This window comes from Populus nigra, chromosome 9 (genome assembly GCF_951802175.1).
Source record: "Populus nigra chromosome 9, ddPopNigr1.1, whole genome shotgun sequence".
Lineage (NCBI taxonomy): Eukaryota > Viridiplantae > Streptophyta > Magnoliopsida > Malpighiales > Salicaceae > Populus > Populus nigra.
The window spans coordinates 14,558,797-14,577,761 of NC_084860.1; the positions used below are offsets into that span (position 1 = coordinate 14,558,797).

At 32.8% G+C, this 18,965-nt stretch overlaps 2 protein-coding genes across 4 annotated transcripts; one reads left to right on the plus strand and one right to left on the minus strand.

Annotated features, from left to right (window-relative positions):
• Positions 1-366: 366 nt before the first annotated feature.
• Positions 367-4,109, minus strand: LOC133703798 (G-type lectin S-receptor-like serine/threonine-protein kinase At4g27290). Its single transcript, XM_062128480.1, has 7 exons — positions 2,708-4,109; positions 2,411-2,551; positions 2,067-2,218; positions 1,726-1,936; positions 1,356-1,593; positions 1,128-1,278; positions 367-1,052 (listed from the first exon to the last, which is right to left on the minus strand). The coding sequence occupies exons 1-7, from the start codon at positions 3,984-3,986 to the stop codon at positions 741-743; spliced, it is 2,484 nt and encodes an 827-aa protein (XP_061984464.1). The 5' UTR covers positions 3,987-4,109; the 3' UTR covers positions 367-740.
• Positions 4,110-8,329: 4,220 nt separating this feature from the next.
• LOC133703800 (zinc finger BED domain-containing protein DAYSLEEPER-like) lies at positions 8,330-15,716 on the plus strand. Of its 3 annotated transcripts, none has more exons than XM_062128484.1 (4): positions 8,330-8,746; positions 11,873-14,000; positions 14,095-14,154; positions 15,465-15,716. In XM_062128484.1, exons 1-3 carry the CDS (start codon positions 8,627-8,629, stop codon positions 14,133-14,135), a joined length of 2,289 nt encoding a protein of 762 aa, XP_061984468.1. In that variant the 5' UTR covers positions 8,330-8,626; the 3' UTR covers positions 14,136-14,154; positions 15,465-15,716. The 3 variants fall into 3 exon arrangements, with proteins under 3 accessions (XP_061984468.1, XP_061984467.1, XP_061984466.1); XM_062128483.1 differs by lacking the exon at positions 15,465-15,716 and adding an exon at positions 14,215-14,416; XM_062128482.1 differs by lacking the exon at positions 15,465-15,716 and adding an exon at positions 14,229-14,416 and having other exon boundaries at positions 8,332-8,746.
• The last annotated feature ends 3,249 nt before the right edge of the window (positions 15,717-18,965 follow it).

Consider the following 18,965-nt stretch of genomic DNA (forward strand, 5'->3'; position numbering starts at 1 on the left):
ATGCACGTGTCAATCATTTTTTTAATAATATTTATAACAAAAAAAAATTATATTGAAAAGACAAAAAAGCACTTGACAGTAAGTTTAGTAATTTTTGTTTTTAAGAGTAATTTAGTTATTTAATTATTTTAAAAAATAAAAAGAGACCAAGAAGCTATTATATGCTGGGCTAATTATATATATATATTTTTAACTTTTTAAGAGTAATTGAATTTTTTGTACTAAAAAGTAAAAAGATTTATTTAACCTTGATTAATTTGAAAATGATGAATGAACCTCAAAAAAAAACAAAAACACCCAAAGATTTATTCAGTGCAAGTAGACTCGGTTCATTTGGGAATCTTTCGGAGAATAATGCAGGCAACAAAAGGAATGGCTACTATATATGCCCAACATGGTGCCTTCGCTTCTTCACATACCATGTGTTCCTTTTATTATTGGGAAAGACATACTACAATACAGAAGCCTTTTGTCGACTTCTACTATCATGCCTATACCTAGTAGTAGTATTTCTTACTTCATCTCCTTAAACTTCACAAAGTTTAATCTAGTGGAAGACATTCCTGAAAATGCGCAACTGAGTGCGCTTACCATAACAAGATTATCAAACTGTCATTCCCTGGAATAGATTTATGACGGCCCTATGAAAAACATAAGGAGGACTTGGAAGTCGCTATAGCTTCTAGAAATAACCGATCAAGAACTTCATGACCACACAAAACATCAGCACCAAAAGCAATTTATCTTGCCTCTATCATCGAAATCGAGCATTCATTAGCCGAATATGGTTTGCTCTGGCTTGAATTTGATGTATAAGCTGCTTCAATCAAATCCCTTTCAGTGTAAAAACCAGGTTGTTTAGGCCGAGGCAAGGCATCTTCATTACCCAACATCAAAACCACATATGACATGGGTGGCCTGTCTTCTGGATTCTCTTGCACGCACAATAAACCCACGTGAATCAAACGGAGCGCTTCAGATAAATTGCATGTTTCAACTATTGATTCCGAAATCAGTTCCAAAGGCCTGCCTTCTGTAAACAGCTTCCAAGCCTGATACAATGAAACCATGTTGTTAGAACGAGATCGGTATTTAAGATTATGAAATGATACAGTTTTTTCACTTACGTGCCCCAGAAGGTTGAGGTTGTGGTCAGGATGACAGAATCCTCGATTCCTGTTCCCACTCAATATCTCTAGCACCAGCACTCCAAAGCTGAAGACGTCGGATTTTGGCGAGTAGAGTCCATCAATGGCATATTCAGGGGATATATAGCCACTGGAAGTATCCATAAAATGTTAGGTCGATGTTGATATCAATTGTAGTGAACAAAATAAGCATCTGGAAACACTTACTATGTTCCAACCACTTTATTTGTATTGGCTTCGGTTTCATTTCCTCCAAGACTTCTAGCCAGGCCAAAGTCTGAGATTTTTGGGTTCATTTCGTCATCCAATAAAACATTGCTTGCTTTTAGATCTCTATGAATTACTCTTAGTCTTGAATCTTGGTGAAGATAAAGGAGTCCACGAGCAATCCCATTGATGATGTTGTAGCGCTTAGGCCAATCTAGTTTCAAGCTGTGTGTTTCATCTGCCCAATTTTTTGCCCAAGTCAGCCCTTTCTGGTTCTAATCAGATACATGAAGTAAATGAAAGAACAAGAATAAAGGTAATGATAATTAGCGTTTTGTAAATTTCTGCGTTTTGTTAGAGAGATCCTAACCGAAAATAAAGAAGTTTAAGCTTTTGTTAGGCAGGAACTCGTAGATCAACATATACTCATCGCCTTCAATGCAGCAACCTAGAAGCTTCACCAGATTCCGGTGCTGAAGTTTCACAATGTATTTGACTTCATTTTTGAACTCATCAAGTCCTTGTCTTGAATTCTTAGAGAGCCTCTTCACAGCTATTTCTTGTCCATCTTTCAAAGTCCCCTGTAAATAACCACTCAATAGCAAATAGATCATTGCCCAGTGAAATAACACTTTGTAATGGTCATTGTTTCAATTACATGGTTTCAGGAGTTTGTATCATGAAATTGCTTGAATGTTTAATGATTAGTACCTTATAAACTGCTCCGAAACCCCCTTCTCCAAGCTTGTTGTCAACTGAAAAGTTATTGGTAGCAAGAGTCAAGGTATCCAAATAGAACAACGGTAAATCAAGATCTTCTCCTGGATTGTTAATTGAACTTCTAACAATACCTGTGACTTTTCCTGCAAGCAGAACTGCTATGATTAAATAGGAAACAGTGAATCTTTATTTTCTTGTAACACAAATTTCTGAGACATCAAATTAAATGAGATCTTTAACAATTCGTGGCTGTACCTTACATTACTAAAGTCAAATTGGAATACACTAAACTGCCTATCCGACGTGCTGAAAATTTCATAATCTTAAGGACTTACCCTTTTTCTGCTGCTTCTTTTTCCAAATATACCAGAACAAGGCTAGGAAAAGGAATAGAATCCCTGTAGACAACGCAGTGCTTACTATGATCCTCTTCTTCACATTGGATTTAGCATTAATCTTCACAGCGCCACCATTATCTATACCAAGGCAGAGTGAAACTAAGTTAAAAGACAAAATAGGAAATGCCATTATTACGGGCAGCAAACTTTCACCAGCTTATGGTGACGATGAAAATGAAGTCTAAATTCTCATTCTCTTGCCTTTTATCTCCTATCTTTGTTAGATTTACATACCTAGTTCTGAAGCTGCCATCCTTACATAAATGTCTGGCTTATTGTCAACGAAAATTCTGATATCAATCAGGTCACCAAACCAGAGCAAACACCCACTTCCTCCATTCCTGATGTCCAAATTTGAAAATGCTGTACAACTGCAGTTCTTCAAGCATGTGTTCCTGCATTCCTCGAGGTTCATACTCTTGTTAAACCATGATGTTTTAGTCTCAGGCAACTTCACACCTGAGAGCTGTCGAAACCCATCTCCAGAACAATTTAGTGGAGTCCTTCTAAGGCAACCGCTTGACCAGTCCATCATCTCCCATTCGCTTTGAACATTCGGTACAAATCCATTCAAACAATTGCACACTGGTGAGTTGTCAATACTACAGATACCATTTGCACCACATAGGGCATAACGTTCACAATTATCAGTATTTACTGTAAGATAAATTATCCAGCTTTGTGTTCGAGAAATCCAGGCAAAGCGCTGGATATCACCATTTTGAGTTACCACGAGCCTTGTAAGCATTGAGCTATTAAGAACATGATATCGGTAGAATATCTCCTTCTCATTATAAACAAATTCAAATGTGTACATGGGATTTGGTTTCAACTGAGGCGTACCACTGAATCGCAGGCCGTTCCACGGTCCTGACCGATGCCTCACAATTGAATTCTCCATCACAAGTATCTCCGGATATCCATAAGGAACAAGGATTTCTGAGACGTTACCTCTCGAAGGATCATCCGTTGACTTCCATGATGTAATGTACCAGTCCATGCCCGTTATCCTATTCCGTCCTAGCTTCATTTCTGGCAACAATGTATCACTGAGATGTTCAAAACTCTGCCATAAGAGATTTTCAAGGTTATGATCACCCTTCTCTTTCACAATAAGGTTTCCTGAATCCAAAAGCTGTGCAACTGCATTCCTTGCTGGTGTTGACGTGTATGAAGACCAAATTACACTCCCTCTACGATTGAGAAGGACAAGAATTCCTTCGTCTGTAAGCCGTAAAACACCCGATGAATCGTTAAGTGGAGCCTCTCTGTTGGCAACCCAAACAGCAGTCAGGACAGATATTTTGCCATACCATATCCCCAAGAACCGGTTTTTGGAATTTCCTGGGCTGAAAAACCCTAACACATAGTTTCCACCAGATGAAGTTATGTTATCGCCATCTCTAATGGACTGAGTTGTGTTTATGGTGTCAATAGCTGTGGCTGTTTGTATAATCAGCAATAAAGAGGAGCAAAAGAGAAGTATGGGAATGTAATACATTGGTACTCTCATGATTTTTCTGCAGCTCCCTTTCTAATCTTAACGTGGCTGGCCTAGTTGAAAGAAGCTGCATTTTTAAGATCACAATTGGTTTGACTGGAGAGCAATGTCCTATTGATGAGGTAAACGCTAGTTGGATTTATTTGTTGACTACAATGACATGGAAATTTGATAGTGAAGAGAGAATTGTACGAATTAGTATCGTGACTTGCTGTTGTGCCGAGGACTTTTGGACTTTAAGCACTACAAATCTACCATGCTGCATCGTATCTGTCTAATTAAATCATTAAATTATAACCATATAATTGTAAGAATTGCTTTCATTGCTCGACTTCCTGTTTTCAGCACTGATAATATGTCATTCTCTATGACTAAAAACAGGACCAAAACAATCTTACTAAGCAACTCCTAAGATAGAATTTTTACAATGGTTGTTCAAGCTTGTTGTTTGAAATGACAGTTCCCTCAAGGATAGGTAACACATTTACGTTGTCCATTCCCATGACATTGCGGACTACTACAACCAATCTCATTCTACACATATTTCTGAACTTCTTTCTCCGGCCTGTTTTCTTCTAAATTTTGAGAGTAAGAAATTTCGGCTGGAGTATTTGTCAGCTAGGGAAGGTGTCCTTTCTCGGACTTAATTCTTTTAGACTTTTAGCAGTCTATACCAGAAGGAAAAAAAAGGAAACCATGGTATTCTCATATTTTTTTTCATTAACCATGCATGGTTCATTCTATCATATGCAATAAAAGTCATCGATTCTGCAGGGAGGCAATGTTCAACATAATTGAGTCCACTGTATCTAGAAGAAACTGACAGAAAGCTGAAGGAAACAGCGTTAATATTCTTCCGTTTACTCTGTCTGAGACTTTTACTAAGTTTAAAAAGACAGCCCCCCACCTTTGAAATCGACATCAAAACTTGCTAGTCTGGTTCTTGATATATATAATCTGTATATGCTCGATGTCCCTACAAAATTAATTTATTATGTATTAATCGAAGTCATTTTCTTAGCTTAGCATTGATTCAAGTTGCATATCAAATGGATCCACGATGGGCTTTAGTCTACTGCGTATGCGTATGGATATATACGAGTACTGTGACACTGACAGGACTAATGTCCATGCCTTTTCCTTGAGATAATTAAAGAGAACGACTTCGAAGCAGGGTTTGCGAAAGGAAGGTCTAACTGTTACTTCTTTTAGCCTTTCATAACAAGTGTAAGCAATTTAGCTTAAAAGAGAAATAAGTCTTAATTCCTTTTATTTAAATAGCCCGTTTGTTTTGTTTTTTGTATTTCAAAAATAACTTTTTAAAAAAGTTAAAAAAAAATTATTTTATTTAAAAAAAATATTATTTCAATATATTTTAAAACAAAACACTTTAAAAAATAATCTAGAATATTATCTAACCATCTAACAAGGTATACCAGAATGATCCTATGAATTAACCTCCTACCATATAATTAAATATCAACCTCACTGTATTGACTACTCTTCCTCTCGTTCCTCTCTCTACTTGCATCTAAGTGATTTTAAAAAGATTTAAATTTATAATTATTAAAAAATAAATTAAAAATATGATTAGTTGGTGTACCTTTTAGGATTGGTGTATTATTGCTTTTACAAGTCATAACAATGGCTCTCAGCATCTCAAATGATTAACCTATCAGTTGTATTCTGTGTTCAAGAACCCTTATACTCAAAATAAATTCAATAACCCTTTTTACTTTATCTCAAAGCAATTGATTTTGGATGTTAATGTCACGACCAAATTCATGGATTCATAACCAAAATACAGACGTGGTCTTTCTATCTAAAATTCTATATTTAAAAGAACCCAAACTTACATATGAAATTATTTTTTAAATAACTCAATTTAAGCCTCCAAGAGTATTGTTGTCTTTACCTATTCATTCTCTCTTTATTTTTTAAAACATCACAGTAGGTTTCAATAAACCTGTAGCTTAAAGAGTATATGAAGGTGAAGGACTTAGAACCTTCATTTTCCTTTCTATTCTTCATGATGTTTCTCTTTATCTTCTTTAAATTTCTAAGATATACAAACCTGAACCTGAATTTTTTGCATATCTGTCCACTTGGTAATCTTGATGTTTCTAGAAGAACTGGATTAACATCTAGTCTAAGTCTTTTTTGGCCTGAGATTCTTTTTTCTACTTTGGCTTTATGTGAACAGAACTTTAAGGGCTGGTTTGATGAATTTAATAATTTACACGTTACAATTCCACAGAGTTATCTATAAATCTACACACAGGAAACTTGTAATGAGTTCTGTTACTAAGAAGACATTGTAGAGTCAGAATGAGACTCCAGTATTGCAATTTTCTCTCTTTATTCCTGAGAGAAATTTCTGATGAAACATTGTGACGTCAGAAGATGCTTTGCCTAAGCCTAAACTCTTTATTACAAACTTCTTACAACATTTTATTTCAGGAAACAAGAGTTCTAAGATAATAATTATATATTCATAACTATTTATAAAAATACGAAATATGTATCAAAACATTTGATTTGACTAATATAGTCTTATTTTATTGACTTAATCCCTCAATATTCAAAGATCGAATCGTGATAAAAAACTGAAGTATAAAACCTCAAACAATAAGGACTTAATGTGCATGACTTGAAATTATAGGGCTAATTTGAAGTTTCTGTGCATGTGAATAATTAAATTGAAAAATAGCTCTTTTGGTCCTTATATTTTCAAATTGTTCCAATAATAAACTAAAATTATATTTTGTAAAATAAAATTCTAATTTAACTTTGAAAATAAATAAAAATCCAATTCTATAAACCATTTTCAATAAAAAAAAATAAAAAAGAATATGGAACAAATACAAAGGAAAAACAAACTCAATGGTTGGTTTGAAATTCTGAAATGCCATGCGCGAAAACTGAGGTTGATAAAGAAAGAAGAAAAAAAAGCTTACAAGCGCCAATCTAGATGTTAGAACGCCACATATACTGTATTGGAAGAGAGGGGTCACCAAGACGAATCCAACCACATCAAAGAAGCTCATTGTTAATCGCTTTAATTCTTCGCACACACTACCTAAAGGCAGCAAAGCACCTAACACGTGTTATGCACATGTTGGTTACTTTTTTAAAATATTTTATATTTATTAAAAAACTGAATTGCCTCTAAATCAATATAAATATAATAATAAAACCATTGTGAAAAGACAAAATAGTCCTTAGATAACAATTTATTAATTTTTTATTTTTAAGGGTATTAATGTCATTTTATTGTGCTAACCAAATTAAAAATGTGAAAATTACCCTGGACGACAGTTTTTAAGGGTAATTTAGTAAATTAACCATGAAAAAAATATAAAATAGTTGTTCTCAAATATTTGCTAATGACCAATAGAATTTATAAAAAAGATAGAATTACCCTCATTGACAAGTTAGTTATTCTTTTTTATAAAGAACAAAATGATAATTACAAAATAATCATTTTTGTTTTAAAAGAAGTTATATAGTAATTTATAATGCACTATGAGTATGTGTACAATGTTTTTCGCTGTGCATTTCACCCTTTTATTTTATTTTATTTTATTAATAATTTATAAGATAATATATCAACCATTTGCATCATAGCAACCATAACCCACAAGCCCACAAGGTCTCTCTGTGTTTGTTGTGCCTTTCATTTTCTTCTTGTATTTTGATCTCTCCCCTTAAAAGAAGTTGATCATCAAAACAAAGTGGATCCTTGATCATCAAAACAAAGTGGGTCCTTCCTGCTTGCTTTGCCTAGACCAAAAAAATACTTGAAGGATCAAGACCAAATCAGCAATGGCATTTTGTTGAGACTTGTCTTCAAGTCCAATTTCAACCCAAATCACAAGCAATGTAAGGTGACTTCAATTACTGTTTCATAGATTGAACCCATGATACAAGTTGAAAGGGAATATATCCAAGCCTCCATTGACGCACCTTTCTAGTTGAAAGGAGACTTGGAGCTCAATTATATTTTTGTCAAGATAATTTTTTTAATTCTAAAAAGGATTTTCATGTATTTCTTGTAGAATAAGTTGATGAATAATTTGTCAAGATGGGTTCGGAGGTCCATTGACTCTGTGAAGCTGGTTAGTTTAAGCTCTAGCCATTTCGGCCTATGATTATGGAGATAATGAATCTAAGATTATCATTGTTGATGATAAAAAATTGTGCAGTGCTATTACTGTTTTTCATTTTTTTTATAACATTACTAATAGTGAATGTGATAATTATTATTTTGGTTTCTATACTTTTAAAAAAATTTAGTTGAGTTTCTATAATTTATTTTTTTTGATATTTCAGCTTTTATTAAAGTACAAGTCGAGTATGAGAGTTATGGCGTAAAAAAATAACTAGAAGGAATGCTAATTTTACTAAAAATTATTTCCAAATTTTAGATTTATGGGCTCCAACAAGTTTTGTAACCAGGCTAGGCCTTGGCTCAGGACAACATCAAATGGGTCTTCAACAAGGGTTTAAGGATTAAATCGAAAAAGAAAAAGATCATCCTACTTTCTCTAGGGTTTATATCGAAGTACTGTCCCTCTCTGTCAGCACCGAAACAGTCACAGAGCCCACACAAAGGAAGAGGGGGGGAGAGAGAGAGGAGCAAGAAAGAAATTATGGATTCGTTTTCTTCACATTCAAGTATGGGATCTGCGTCACCCCAAATTTCAGCTGAAGACTTGAAGGACCAGTTAAAGAATCAACTTGCACAAGCTTATGCCCAGGAGTTCCTTGAGGTTTACTTTTTCTTTATGAATCTTTTTCTTTCTCTCTTTTTATGTGCTTCTGCTATTGATGATTATTTCTTGGCTTATTACGTAGTCTTTTTCTTGCTTTGCAATCTTTGGTGGTTTACTAGGGAAATTTGTTTGCCTTTGGGTGGTTTTGGTATAAAAGATGGCTAAAGATAGGTTTTTTTTGGTTATGGAAGATGAATTTTAGTTGATTTTTAGCTGAAAGGATGTATTTTTTTAACTGGGTTTCTTTTAATTTTGGTTCTTACGTGAGTGTAAAGGTTAAGTTTTCAATTTGAGGGAATGCATTTTAGGGGAGGAGGTTTTATCCCGTACTTGTGATGATAGTGAACTTTCCGATTAATGTGAATTGGTACTTGTCTCCTCTGTTAAGGGTTATTAGAGAAGGACTTGGGTGGAATGTTAATTCTGCTGTCATTGGGTAGTAAACTTTTGTGCTTTTGGGAACAATCTTGGATTATTCCGTGACTTGCTGTGAGAGTTTGACACTTCTAATCTTTATGGTTCACAATAAGTAATTACTTATGATGGCTTGTTATTGTTTGAAGAGTTGGAGATAATGCGTGTATATAAATATACCTGTTTTGTGTTTATATGATAGCTGTTGTGAATGTTAACCTGTTTTAAGAGAAAGGATCGCAAAAAGGATCAAGATGCAATTTTGATATGTTAACAATATTTCATGCACGGCTTAGGTTAGATATTGTCATTAGAGTGAAGTCTAGTTGCCTGCCCTGAGTTGCTTGCTCAATTTTGTGCGAAGAAATGTGGAATTAGAAAATATATTTTTGATTGTTAAAATATAATTTTAGGTGGCAGCTTTGTTGTGGATGTTGAGATTATTGCACATATATATACTAATGTGCTTTCAAATGAAATGATGAAGGTGAACTTACAGGTAGATGGGTTTCAGCCTAGCAGTAGAGTTTGTGTAACTTCAATTTTCTTGGAAGAAGTTTTATTCTGGTTAATTTAGTTATTTGTAATTAGAATTACAGTGGAGGTTGCATAAACACATGTGCCCTGATATTAATACCGAAGTTCCAGTTCATCATGTTATAATGTCATTAACAGGCTTTAGTTTCCTGGCAGCCAGAAGGAAACATGTAATCAAATTTGTATCTTAATAAAGAGCAGTAGGGGTGAGCAAAAAAAACGAGAAACCGATTAAATCGAGAAAACCGAGAAAAAAAATAACAAAAAAATCGAACCATAAAAAAAACCGATTAAACTGATTAAAATTTTTGAAAAACATTTCGGTTCGGTTTCAGAAACCTGAAACCAGAAAAACCCCAACCGAACCGAACCAGTTCAGTTAAGGGGATACTATATATATAAAAAAAACACATTCTTATTCTTAACCCTAGCGTTCAGACTCCAATCGTCCTTCTCCTTGCTCCTAAGCCGCTCCCTCAACCCTCACAATTCACACTTTCACTCATAGATCTATAACGAAATCAAGTTAATCCATCTTCATCCACGGCCAGCCACATCCCTCTCCCACATCGTCTTCATCTTCAAACTAGTCAGTCAGCCACATCCCTCCCTCACACCCGACCTTGAATCGTATGACGCACACCACATCGGAACACTGAACCTCCAGAGTCCAACTCCAGATTTAGTAAACCAGTCAGGTAGTCACCTCCCTCTCTCACACCCGACCTGAATCATGTCACAACTCACACTAAGTAAGATTTTTTTTTCTGTTAATCTCTGTTTTTTTTTTAAAAAACATATGCTCTGTGATTCTGTGTATTTGTTGGTGTATCCTTACAAAAAAATCAGAGTTTGAGCTTAGAGTGGTATTTTGGTTGATTTTTTTCTGCATTAAAAAATTTGTGATTTTGTGTATTCTGTGGATTCTGGGAATATAGATAAATTTAGCGTAGGGATGATTAATTTACCAATTTATTGTAATTATAATGTCCATGTTATTTTTGGATAAGGTTCTGTGTATGTATCAAGATTAAATATCTTCGCGGTCAAGAACAAATTATTAGATGAATTTAGTTTATCGTGAGTTTACTTGCATAAACTCCGTGCAACCTGCTATAAAATGATCCTGCAATGCAGGACCAAAATTATAAAAATTTCCCTTCCTACCATGACATCTATATTTAGAGTCTAATAATCTATTTCCATCAATTTCCAGCCCTCCTACTCCATGCTCCAGCAATAACAATGAATATGTTAATCCACGAATACATGAAAGCAATAACAATGAACAATGCATGAAATAATTTGATGATGAAATGGCAATTTATGAAAAGTGATTCTGATTTTTCTCTCAACAAAACTTTCCTCGCCATCCAATCAAGGGTTACTGCAAAACAGTTAAGGACTTGCAAATTACATCTATAATTTCAAAGTTGACTCAGAGAAACAAATTAAACCATATATTACAAATAAAGTTCTAGATGAAGAAAAATCTAGGGAATGAAACAGCTGTGGAAAACTAATAGCAAGGCCTTCCTTAATTTGACTCCAGAGTTTGTTAAAGGATAGTAGTTAATGAATAATTTCTCTAATTCTCACAAATTTCGCTGAATTTGGTTTAACATTGTTCTCAGCTCCAAAGAAAAAGAGAGGGGGGGGGGGGGGGGTTCGGTGGACTCTCTGTAATTTATCAATTCTGAAATCTGAATTTTTTTTTTAGTTGAATAATTTACCATTACATGCAAACCACCCTGTCCACATGTACTAAGGTCAATTTCGAACCATAACTTGAGACTGAGACCTCAACACAGAATCATTGGCAGTCAAAAAGGCTAAGAATCAAACTTGAGGGGTGAGAAAATAGAAGGTGGGTGGATTTTCCAGCGGCTGCATACAATAATTCATGGATTGAATTTTAGTACATTTAAGTTTCTATTAGTTTCTTTGAGATGGAAGCAAAATAGTTCATGTGTTAGTGACTGCAGTCCAATTTTTGGATGTAAATCATGTGTTAGCTTAAGTGTGTCCAGAATTTTAGTTTTGACTGTATAACATTATGCAGTTTCTTTGAATTTTAGTACATTTAAGTTTCTATTAGTTTCTTTGAATTTTAATACATTTAAGTCTATTATAAAATATGGTTGTTAACATGTTTTCATTATGTAATAACAGATGGAAAATCCTCAAATTCAAAATGCTTCATCCACAAGCACTGCACCAACATCAACCAATTCCCCAACTTCAAAAACTAATGTAGAATCAACCACTTCAGGATCCACCAAAGATACAAAAGGTAAACAACCTCAAGTCCTTGCATCAAGGAAAAGAAATGCTGATGATAAAAAAAAGTTACAAATTTGGGATCACTTTACAGAACTTGATTTTGATCCTAAAGCCCCTAGAGCTGAGTGTAATTATTGTGGAAAACATTATGCATGTCATACTATTGTTAATGACACAAGTAATATGTGGAGTCATTTAAAAGCGTGCAAAAAGTTTCCTTTTGTGGTTGATAAGAAACAAAAGATTTTGGTATTAGAACCCAAGATAGAGAAGGGTGAATTGGGAGAACAAAATGTGGGAACTCTTAAGGCAATAGGTTATAATTATGATGAATGGAGACAAGCACTAGCAAAGATGGTTATAATTGATGAGTTGCCTTTTAATTTTGTGGAGGGTTGGGGATTTAAATTGTTTGCTAAGACTATACAACCTAGATTTGACATTCCTTCTCGTTTCACTATTATGAGAGATTGTTTGAAACTTTATGTTGAAGAGAAGGATAGATTGAGGACAGCTCTTAGGGGTCAACGATTGTGCTTAACAACAGATACATGGACATCAATCCAAAATATTAACTATATGTGTTTAACAGCTCATTGGATTGATAATGAGTGGAATTTGCATAAAAGAATTCTCAATTTTTGTCAAGTATCCAATCATATGGGTGAGACAATTGGTCAAGTTATTGAGAATTGTATGTTAGAGTGGGGGATTGATAAAGTTTTGACTGTTACAGTAGATAATGCAAGCTCTAATAATGTGACTATTTCATTTTTGAAAAATGTGATGAAAGATTGGCCAACTAATATATTGTCAAATGAGCATTTGCATGTTAGATGTTGTGCACACATTGTAAACCTCATTGTGTGTGATGGCTTGGAAGAGATTAATGTTTCAGTTGTTAAGATTCGAAATGCAATTAGGTTTGTGAGATCTTCACCATCGAGACAACTTGCATTTAAGAACTGTGCAGAAAAGTTGCATATAGAGTGTAAGAAATCATTGTGTTTAGATGTTGCAACTCAATGGAATTCAACTTATCTTATGCTAGAAGCTGCTGAAAAGTTTGAAAAGGTGTTTGTGAGGTTAGGTGAAAAAGAACCTAGCTACATGAGTTACTTTTTGGAGGTTGATTCAAAGGGGAATAAAAAAAACATAGGGCCACCTAGTTTGGAGGATTGGGAAAATGCTAGAACTTTGGTGAAGTTCTTAAAGATCTTTTATATGGTTACATTAAGATTTTCTGGCTCATTGCATGTCACATCAAATTCTTTCTTCAATGAATTGATTTACATGCATACAAACTTGTTGCAATTGTGTAAAAATAAAGATAATATTTTAAGTGGAATGACGATGAATATGATGTTAAAGTTTGAGAAGTATTGGGGTTGTGAAGTAAATCAGAATTTTTTGTTATATGTGGCTAATGTCTTAGATCCACGTTTCAAATTGAAATATGTGAAATTTTGTTTTGGTGAGTTGTATGATTATGACAAAGCACAATTGCTAACAAATAAGGTGAAAGATACTTTGGTGAGCTTGTATGAGTTTTATTTGAAAATTGATGAAGTGGTGGATAATAATAGGCATAAACAAGATGTTGATGTTATTGATGATGTGGAGGTAGATGTTAACATTTTCGCTCTATTCAAAAGACATTTACAGGAGATAGATAGAGTAGAAAATAAAAATGAGATTGAGAGGTATTTGATTGATGGTTGTGAGGATCCTAATGATGATAAGTTAGATATTTTGGGTTGGTGGAAGAGTAATGCTTTGAGATATAAGACACTTTCAAAGGTTGCACAACATGTTCTAGCTATTCCTATATCCACAGTGGCTTCTGAATCAGCATTTAGCACAGGTGGTCGTGTACTTGATCAATTTCGAAGTTTTTTATCTCCAGCAACTGTTCAAGCACTCATTTGTTGTCAAAATTGGTTGCATCATGAATCAATTCCAACTGATATTAGAAGCTTGATAAATGATCTTGAAACCTATGAAAACCTTGAGTCAGGTAATTTTTTAAAAAAAACTTGCTCCTTTTATTTTGTGATTTATTAATTAAATCGTTTGCAATCATCTAACATGTTTAATTTTTTATTTTGTAGAATTTGGTGGAAAGTTACATTTAGCAATGGATGATAATTAGTACAAAAGTAACTTTGATGGTAAAATACTACCTCTTTTTTTTACATATTTTAATTTATTTTATCATGTTATAATTTTAGATTTTGATTTCCAGGTTTTGATGTCAATGGTATTAAGGAATCAAAGTGCAATGTTGTTATCTTGATGTGCTTTTTGAATGTGATGATGTGCTCAATGAAGATTTATATTTTCTACATGAAGTGTTTTATTTTTTATTGCAAGGTTATTTGTTGTTTCTTTTTAAACCCTTTTGAAAGCAATGCTTTGTAATTTAAATTTTAACTTGGTGTGTGTATTATTTAAACTTTGATGTAGGAGGAGTCCAAAACACAAATATTAGAAAGACTTGCAACATATTGAACACAATATTAGCATTAATCATTTAATATAAATGAATACTAAGTGATAAAAAATATTAAATATATTATAGAATTTTGTAATAAAATTAAATAATATTAACATTAATTACAAGCCTATCAGAAAGAATATTAGAAATTCATTAGAAAAATATTGAATTGAAAGTGGTCGGTTTAAACTGGTTCTAGTTTGGACATTTTAGTTTTTTAAAATTTTATTTTGATTATATTTTTGGATAAAAATTAAAACAAACTGAAAATATTCATACACGAAGAGCAGCGTTAGGGTGTTTGTTGAGGGACCTTTGCACACCACTTGATCTCTCAAAAACCTTTTTATCAATTTGGGGTCTTTAGCAGCACTTGTGTCGTCGCTTTAGTAAACAACTCGTTAGATAGAATTTTTACAATGGTTGTTCAAGCTTGTTGTTTGAAATGACAGTTCCCTCAAGGATAGGCATTGCGGACAACTACAACCAATCGCATTCTACACATATTTCTGAACTTCTTTCTCCGGCCTGTTTTCTTCTAAATTTTGAGAGTAAGAAATTTCGGCTGGAGTATTTGTCAGCTAGGGAAGGTGTCCTTTCTCGGACTTAATTCTTTTAGACTTTTAGCAGTCTATACCAGAAGGAAAAAAAAGGAAACCATGGTATTCTCATATATTTTTTCATTAACCATGCATGGTTCATTCTATCATATGCAATAAAAGTCATCGATTCTGCAGGGAGGCAATGTTCAACATAATTGAGTCCACTGTATCTAGAAGAAACTGACAGAAAGCTGAAGGAAACAGCGTTAATATTCTTCCGTTTACTCTGTCTGAGACTTTTACTAAGTTTAAAAAGACAGCCCCCCACCTTTGAAATCGACATCAAAACTTGCTAGTCTGGTTCTTGATATATATAATCTGTATATGCTCGATGTCCCTACAAAATTAATTTATTATGTATTAATCGAAGTCATTTTCTTAGCTTAGCATTGATTCAAGTTGCATATCAAATGGATCCACGATGGGCTTTATTCTACTGCGTATGCGTATGGATAGATACGAGTACTGTGACACTGACAGGACTAATGTCCATGCCTTTTTCCTTGAGATAATTAAAGAGAACGACTTCGAAGCAGGGTTTGCGAAAGGAAGGTCTAACTGTTACTTCTTTTAGCCTTTCATAACAAGTGTAAGCAATTTAGCTTAAAAGAGAAATAAGTCTTAATTCCTTTTATTTAAATAGCCCGTTTGTTTTTTGTATTTTAAAAATAATTTTAAAAAAAATTAAAAAAATTTATTTTATTTTATTTTAAAAAATATTATTTTAATATATTTTAAAAATATCACTTTAAAAAATAATCAGAATATTATCTAACTATCTAACAAAGTATACCGATATGATCCTATGAATTAATGAGATCCTCCTACCATATAATTAAATATCAACCTCACTGTATTTATAGAAGCTTAGTGACAAACCTCTCTCAAAAACTCTCCTTCTCTCGCATCATTCAACCACTAAAACTACACATCTTTCAACTACCTGCCACTCAACTTGCGCCTGCTGGTATTGACAACTCTTCCTCTCGTACCTCTCTCTACTTGCATCCATTTTTCTTGGATGGTGTTTTATTATTATTTTCATTATTAGTATTAACGTGAGTGTCTGAATCAGTTTACATGTATCTTAATTAATCTCATATATCTTGAAGTTAATGATCATGTAAACTTTCAGTAACTTTGAAAGGACACCAACTTGTGACCATTAAAAAACAAATCTAAAACCTGATTATTTGATAAACCTTTCAGGATTGGTGTATTATTGCTTTTACAAGTTATAATATTGGCTCTCGACATCTTGAATGATTAGCCCACTAGTCGTTTATTCTGTGCTCAAGAACCCTCACACTCAAAACAAATTCAATAACCCCCTTTTACTTTATCTCAAAGCAATTGATTTTGAATGTTGGTGTCACAATCGATTCACGGATTCATGATCAGAATACAGACGATGTCTTTCTACCTAAAATTTCATATCTAAACGAACCCAAACTTGCATACGAAATTATTTTTTAAATAACTCAATTTAAGCCTCCGAACATTATTGCCTTTACCTATTTATTCTTTCTATTGATTTTATAAAACATCACAGTAGGTTTGAATAAACCTGTAGCTTAAAGAGTATATGAAGGTGAAGGACTTAGAACCTCCATTTTCCTTTCTATTCTTCATGATGTTTCTCTTTATCTTCTTTAAATTTCTAAGATATATAAACCTGAACCTGAATTTTTTGCATATCTGTCCACTTGGTAATCTTGATGTTTCTAGAAGAACTTGATTAACATCTAGTATAGTCTTTTTTGGCCTTGGATTCTTTTTTCTACTTTGGCTTTTTGTGAACAGAACTTTAAGGACTGATTTGATGAATTTAAAGATTTACAAGTCACAATTTCACAAAGTCATCTATAAATTTGCACACAGGAAACTTATAATGAATTCTGTTACTGAAAACACATTGTAGAGTCAGAATGAGACTCAATATTGCAATCTTCTCTCTTTCTCCCAGAATGGAATGTCTGATGAAACATTGTAACGTCAGAAGATGCTTTGCCTCAGCCTAAACTCTTTATTACAAACTTCTTACAACATTTTACAGGAGTTCTAAGATAATAATTATGTATTCATAACTATATATAAAAATATAAAATATGTATCAAAACATTCGATTTGACTAATATACTCTTATTTTATTGACTTAATCCCTCAATATTCAAAGATTTAATCGTGATAAAAAGACTGAAATATAAAACCTCAAACAATAAGGATCTAATGTGCATAACTTGAAATTATAGGGCTAATTTGAAGTTTTCGTGCATGTGAATAGTTAAATTGAAAAATAACTTTGTTCTTTTATTGAAATTAAGTTTTGGTCCTTATTTTTTCAAATTATTCCAATAATAAACTAAAATTATATTTTGTAAAATAAAATTCTAGTTTAACTTTGAAATATTTTATGACATCCTGAATGAATGAGTAAAAAACAAATTGAAATAAAACTTAACACATAAAATCATATCAACATAACTTCAAATGATGAAATTAAAAAAAAATTTCAATAACCATAGTGCAAAATAAATAAGAATTTATAGGATCTAAAAGGAAAATGTTACCTAAAAGGGTAGAACATTTACTATAGGTTTTTTTTTTTTATCGTTACTCTATACCAATAGCCATTGTTAATTGAAACAATAAAATTATGATTTTGCCCTTGACAACAAAACATCTCTAGGTTAATCTACTAGACCAAGTTTAATAATAATATAAAATAATTTTATTCACAACACAAACTTGTAAACTAGTTTTTCTCTATAGTGCCTCTTGTATTTTTTTTACTGGGTTATTGTCGGCCAAATCTAGGTTTCAGTTTTCTTTATACTCCCTTGTATTCCCATTTCTTCTTTCCTCCATTTATTTCTTTTAGGTTTTCCTTTTGCTTTTCCTTTCCTCTCTTTTTCTAGCCTTTTTTTTAATAGGCCTTTTGGTCTTTCACTCCTTTTCATTGTGGTAGAGCTTCTCTTTTTTTTTGGAATGATTCTTCAGTATGCTTTTGAGCCCTATCATATTGTACCTGTAAGGCTTTTCATCTTTGTCCTGGGTAGATCACCCATAACAATGAGACTATTTTTTATTTTATTTTTTTCATCTGAATAGGTCACTTATAAAATGGGATTAATTTTTTTTTCACCTAGGTAGGTCATCCTTTAAAATAAGACTGCTTTTCATATTTTTTTTCTATCTGGGTAGGTCACCCATAACAATGAGACTATTTCTGGAAAAACTTTTGTATTTTTTTTTTAAATTGGATTTTTCATTGACAAGGTATGTTTTTCTTTCAAATTACTAATTTCTCAATTATAATGAGACTATTTTCATATATTTTTCTACCTAGGTAAGTCACCCATTACAATAAAACCGTTTTTCATGTTTTTATCATCTGAATAGGTCACTTGTAACAATGAGACTATTTCTGAAAAACCTTCGTATTTTTTTTTTAAAATGGATTTTTCATTGATAAGGTATGTTTTTCTTTCAAATGACTAATTTCTTGATTTCAACATCTCTTAGTGAAGATCATCTGTCAATCTAATATTTTCAAAGTTTTCAAGACTCTCAAAGAAGTACAAATTCTTTTTTTAATGTCTATTTTTCTTTATAAATTTTCTACGCAAAGTCAAAAGAAAATAAAATTTTCCAATGTCTTTGCACCGTAAATATTGTAAAGAGGGGGCACCTGTCATAACCCAAACTTTGACTTATTTTATTTTTATCTTATTTTATTTTTTATAATAATAAATAAAATGATGAAAAAAAAATGAAAAAATGAATGAAATGAAAAAAAAACATATGAAATGAATGAAGAATAAATTGAAATATGGGTCAAGATAATATAAATTGAAAGTTTGGGAACTTAATTAAACTTTAG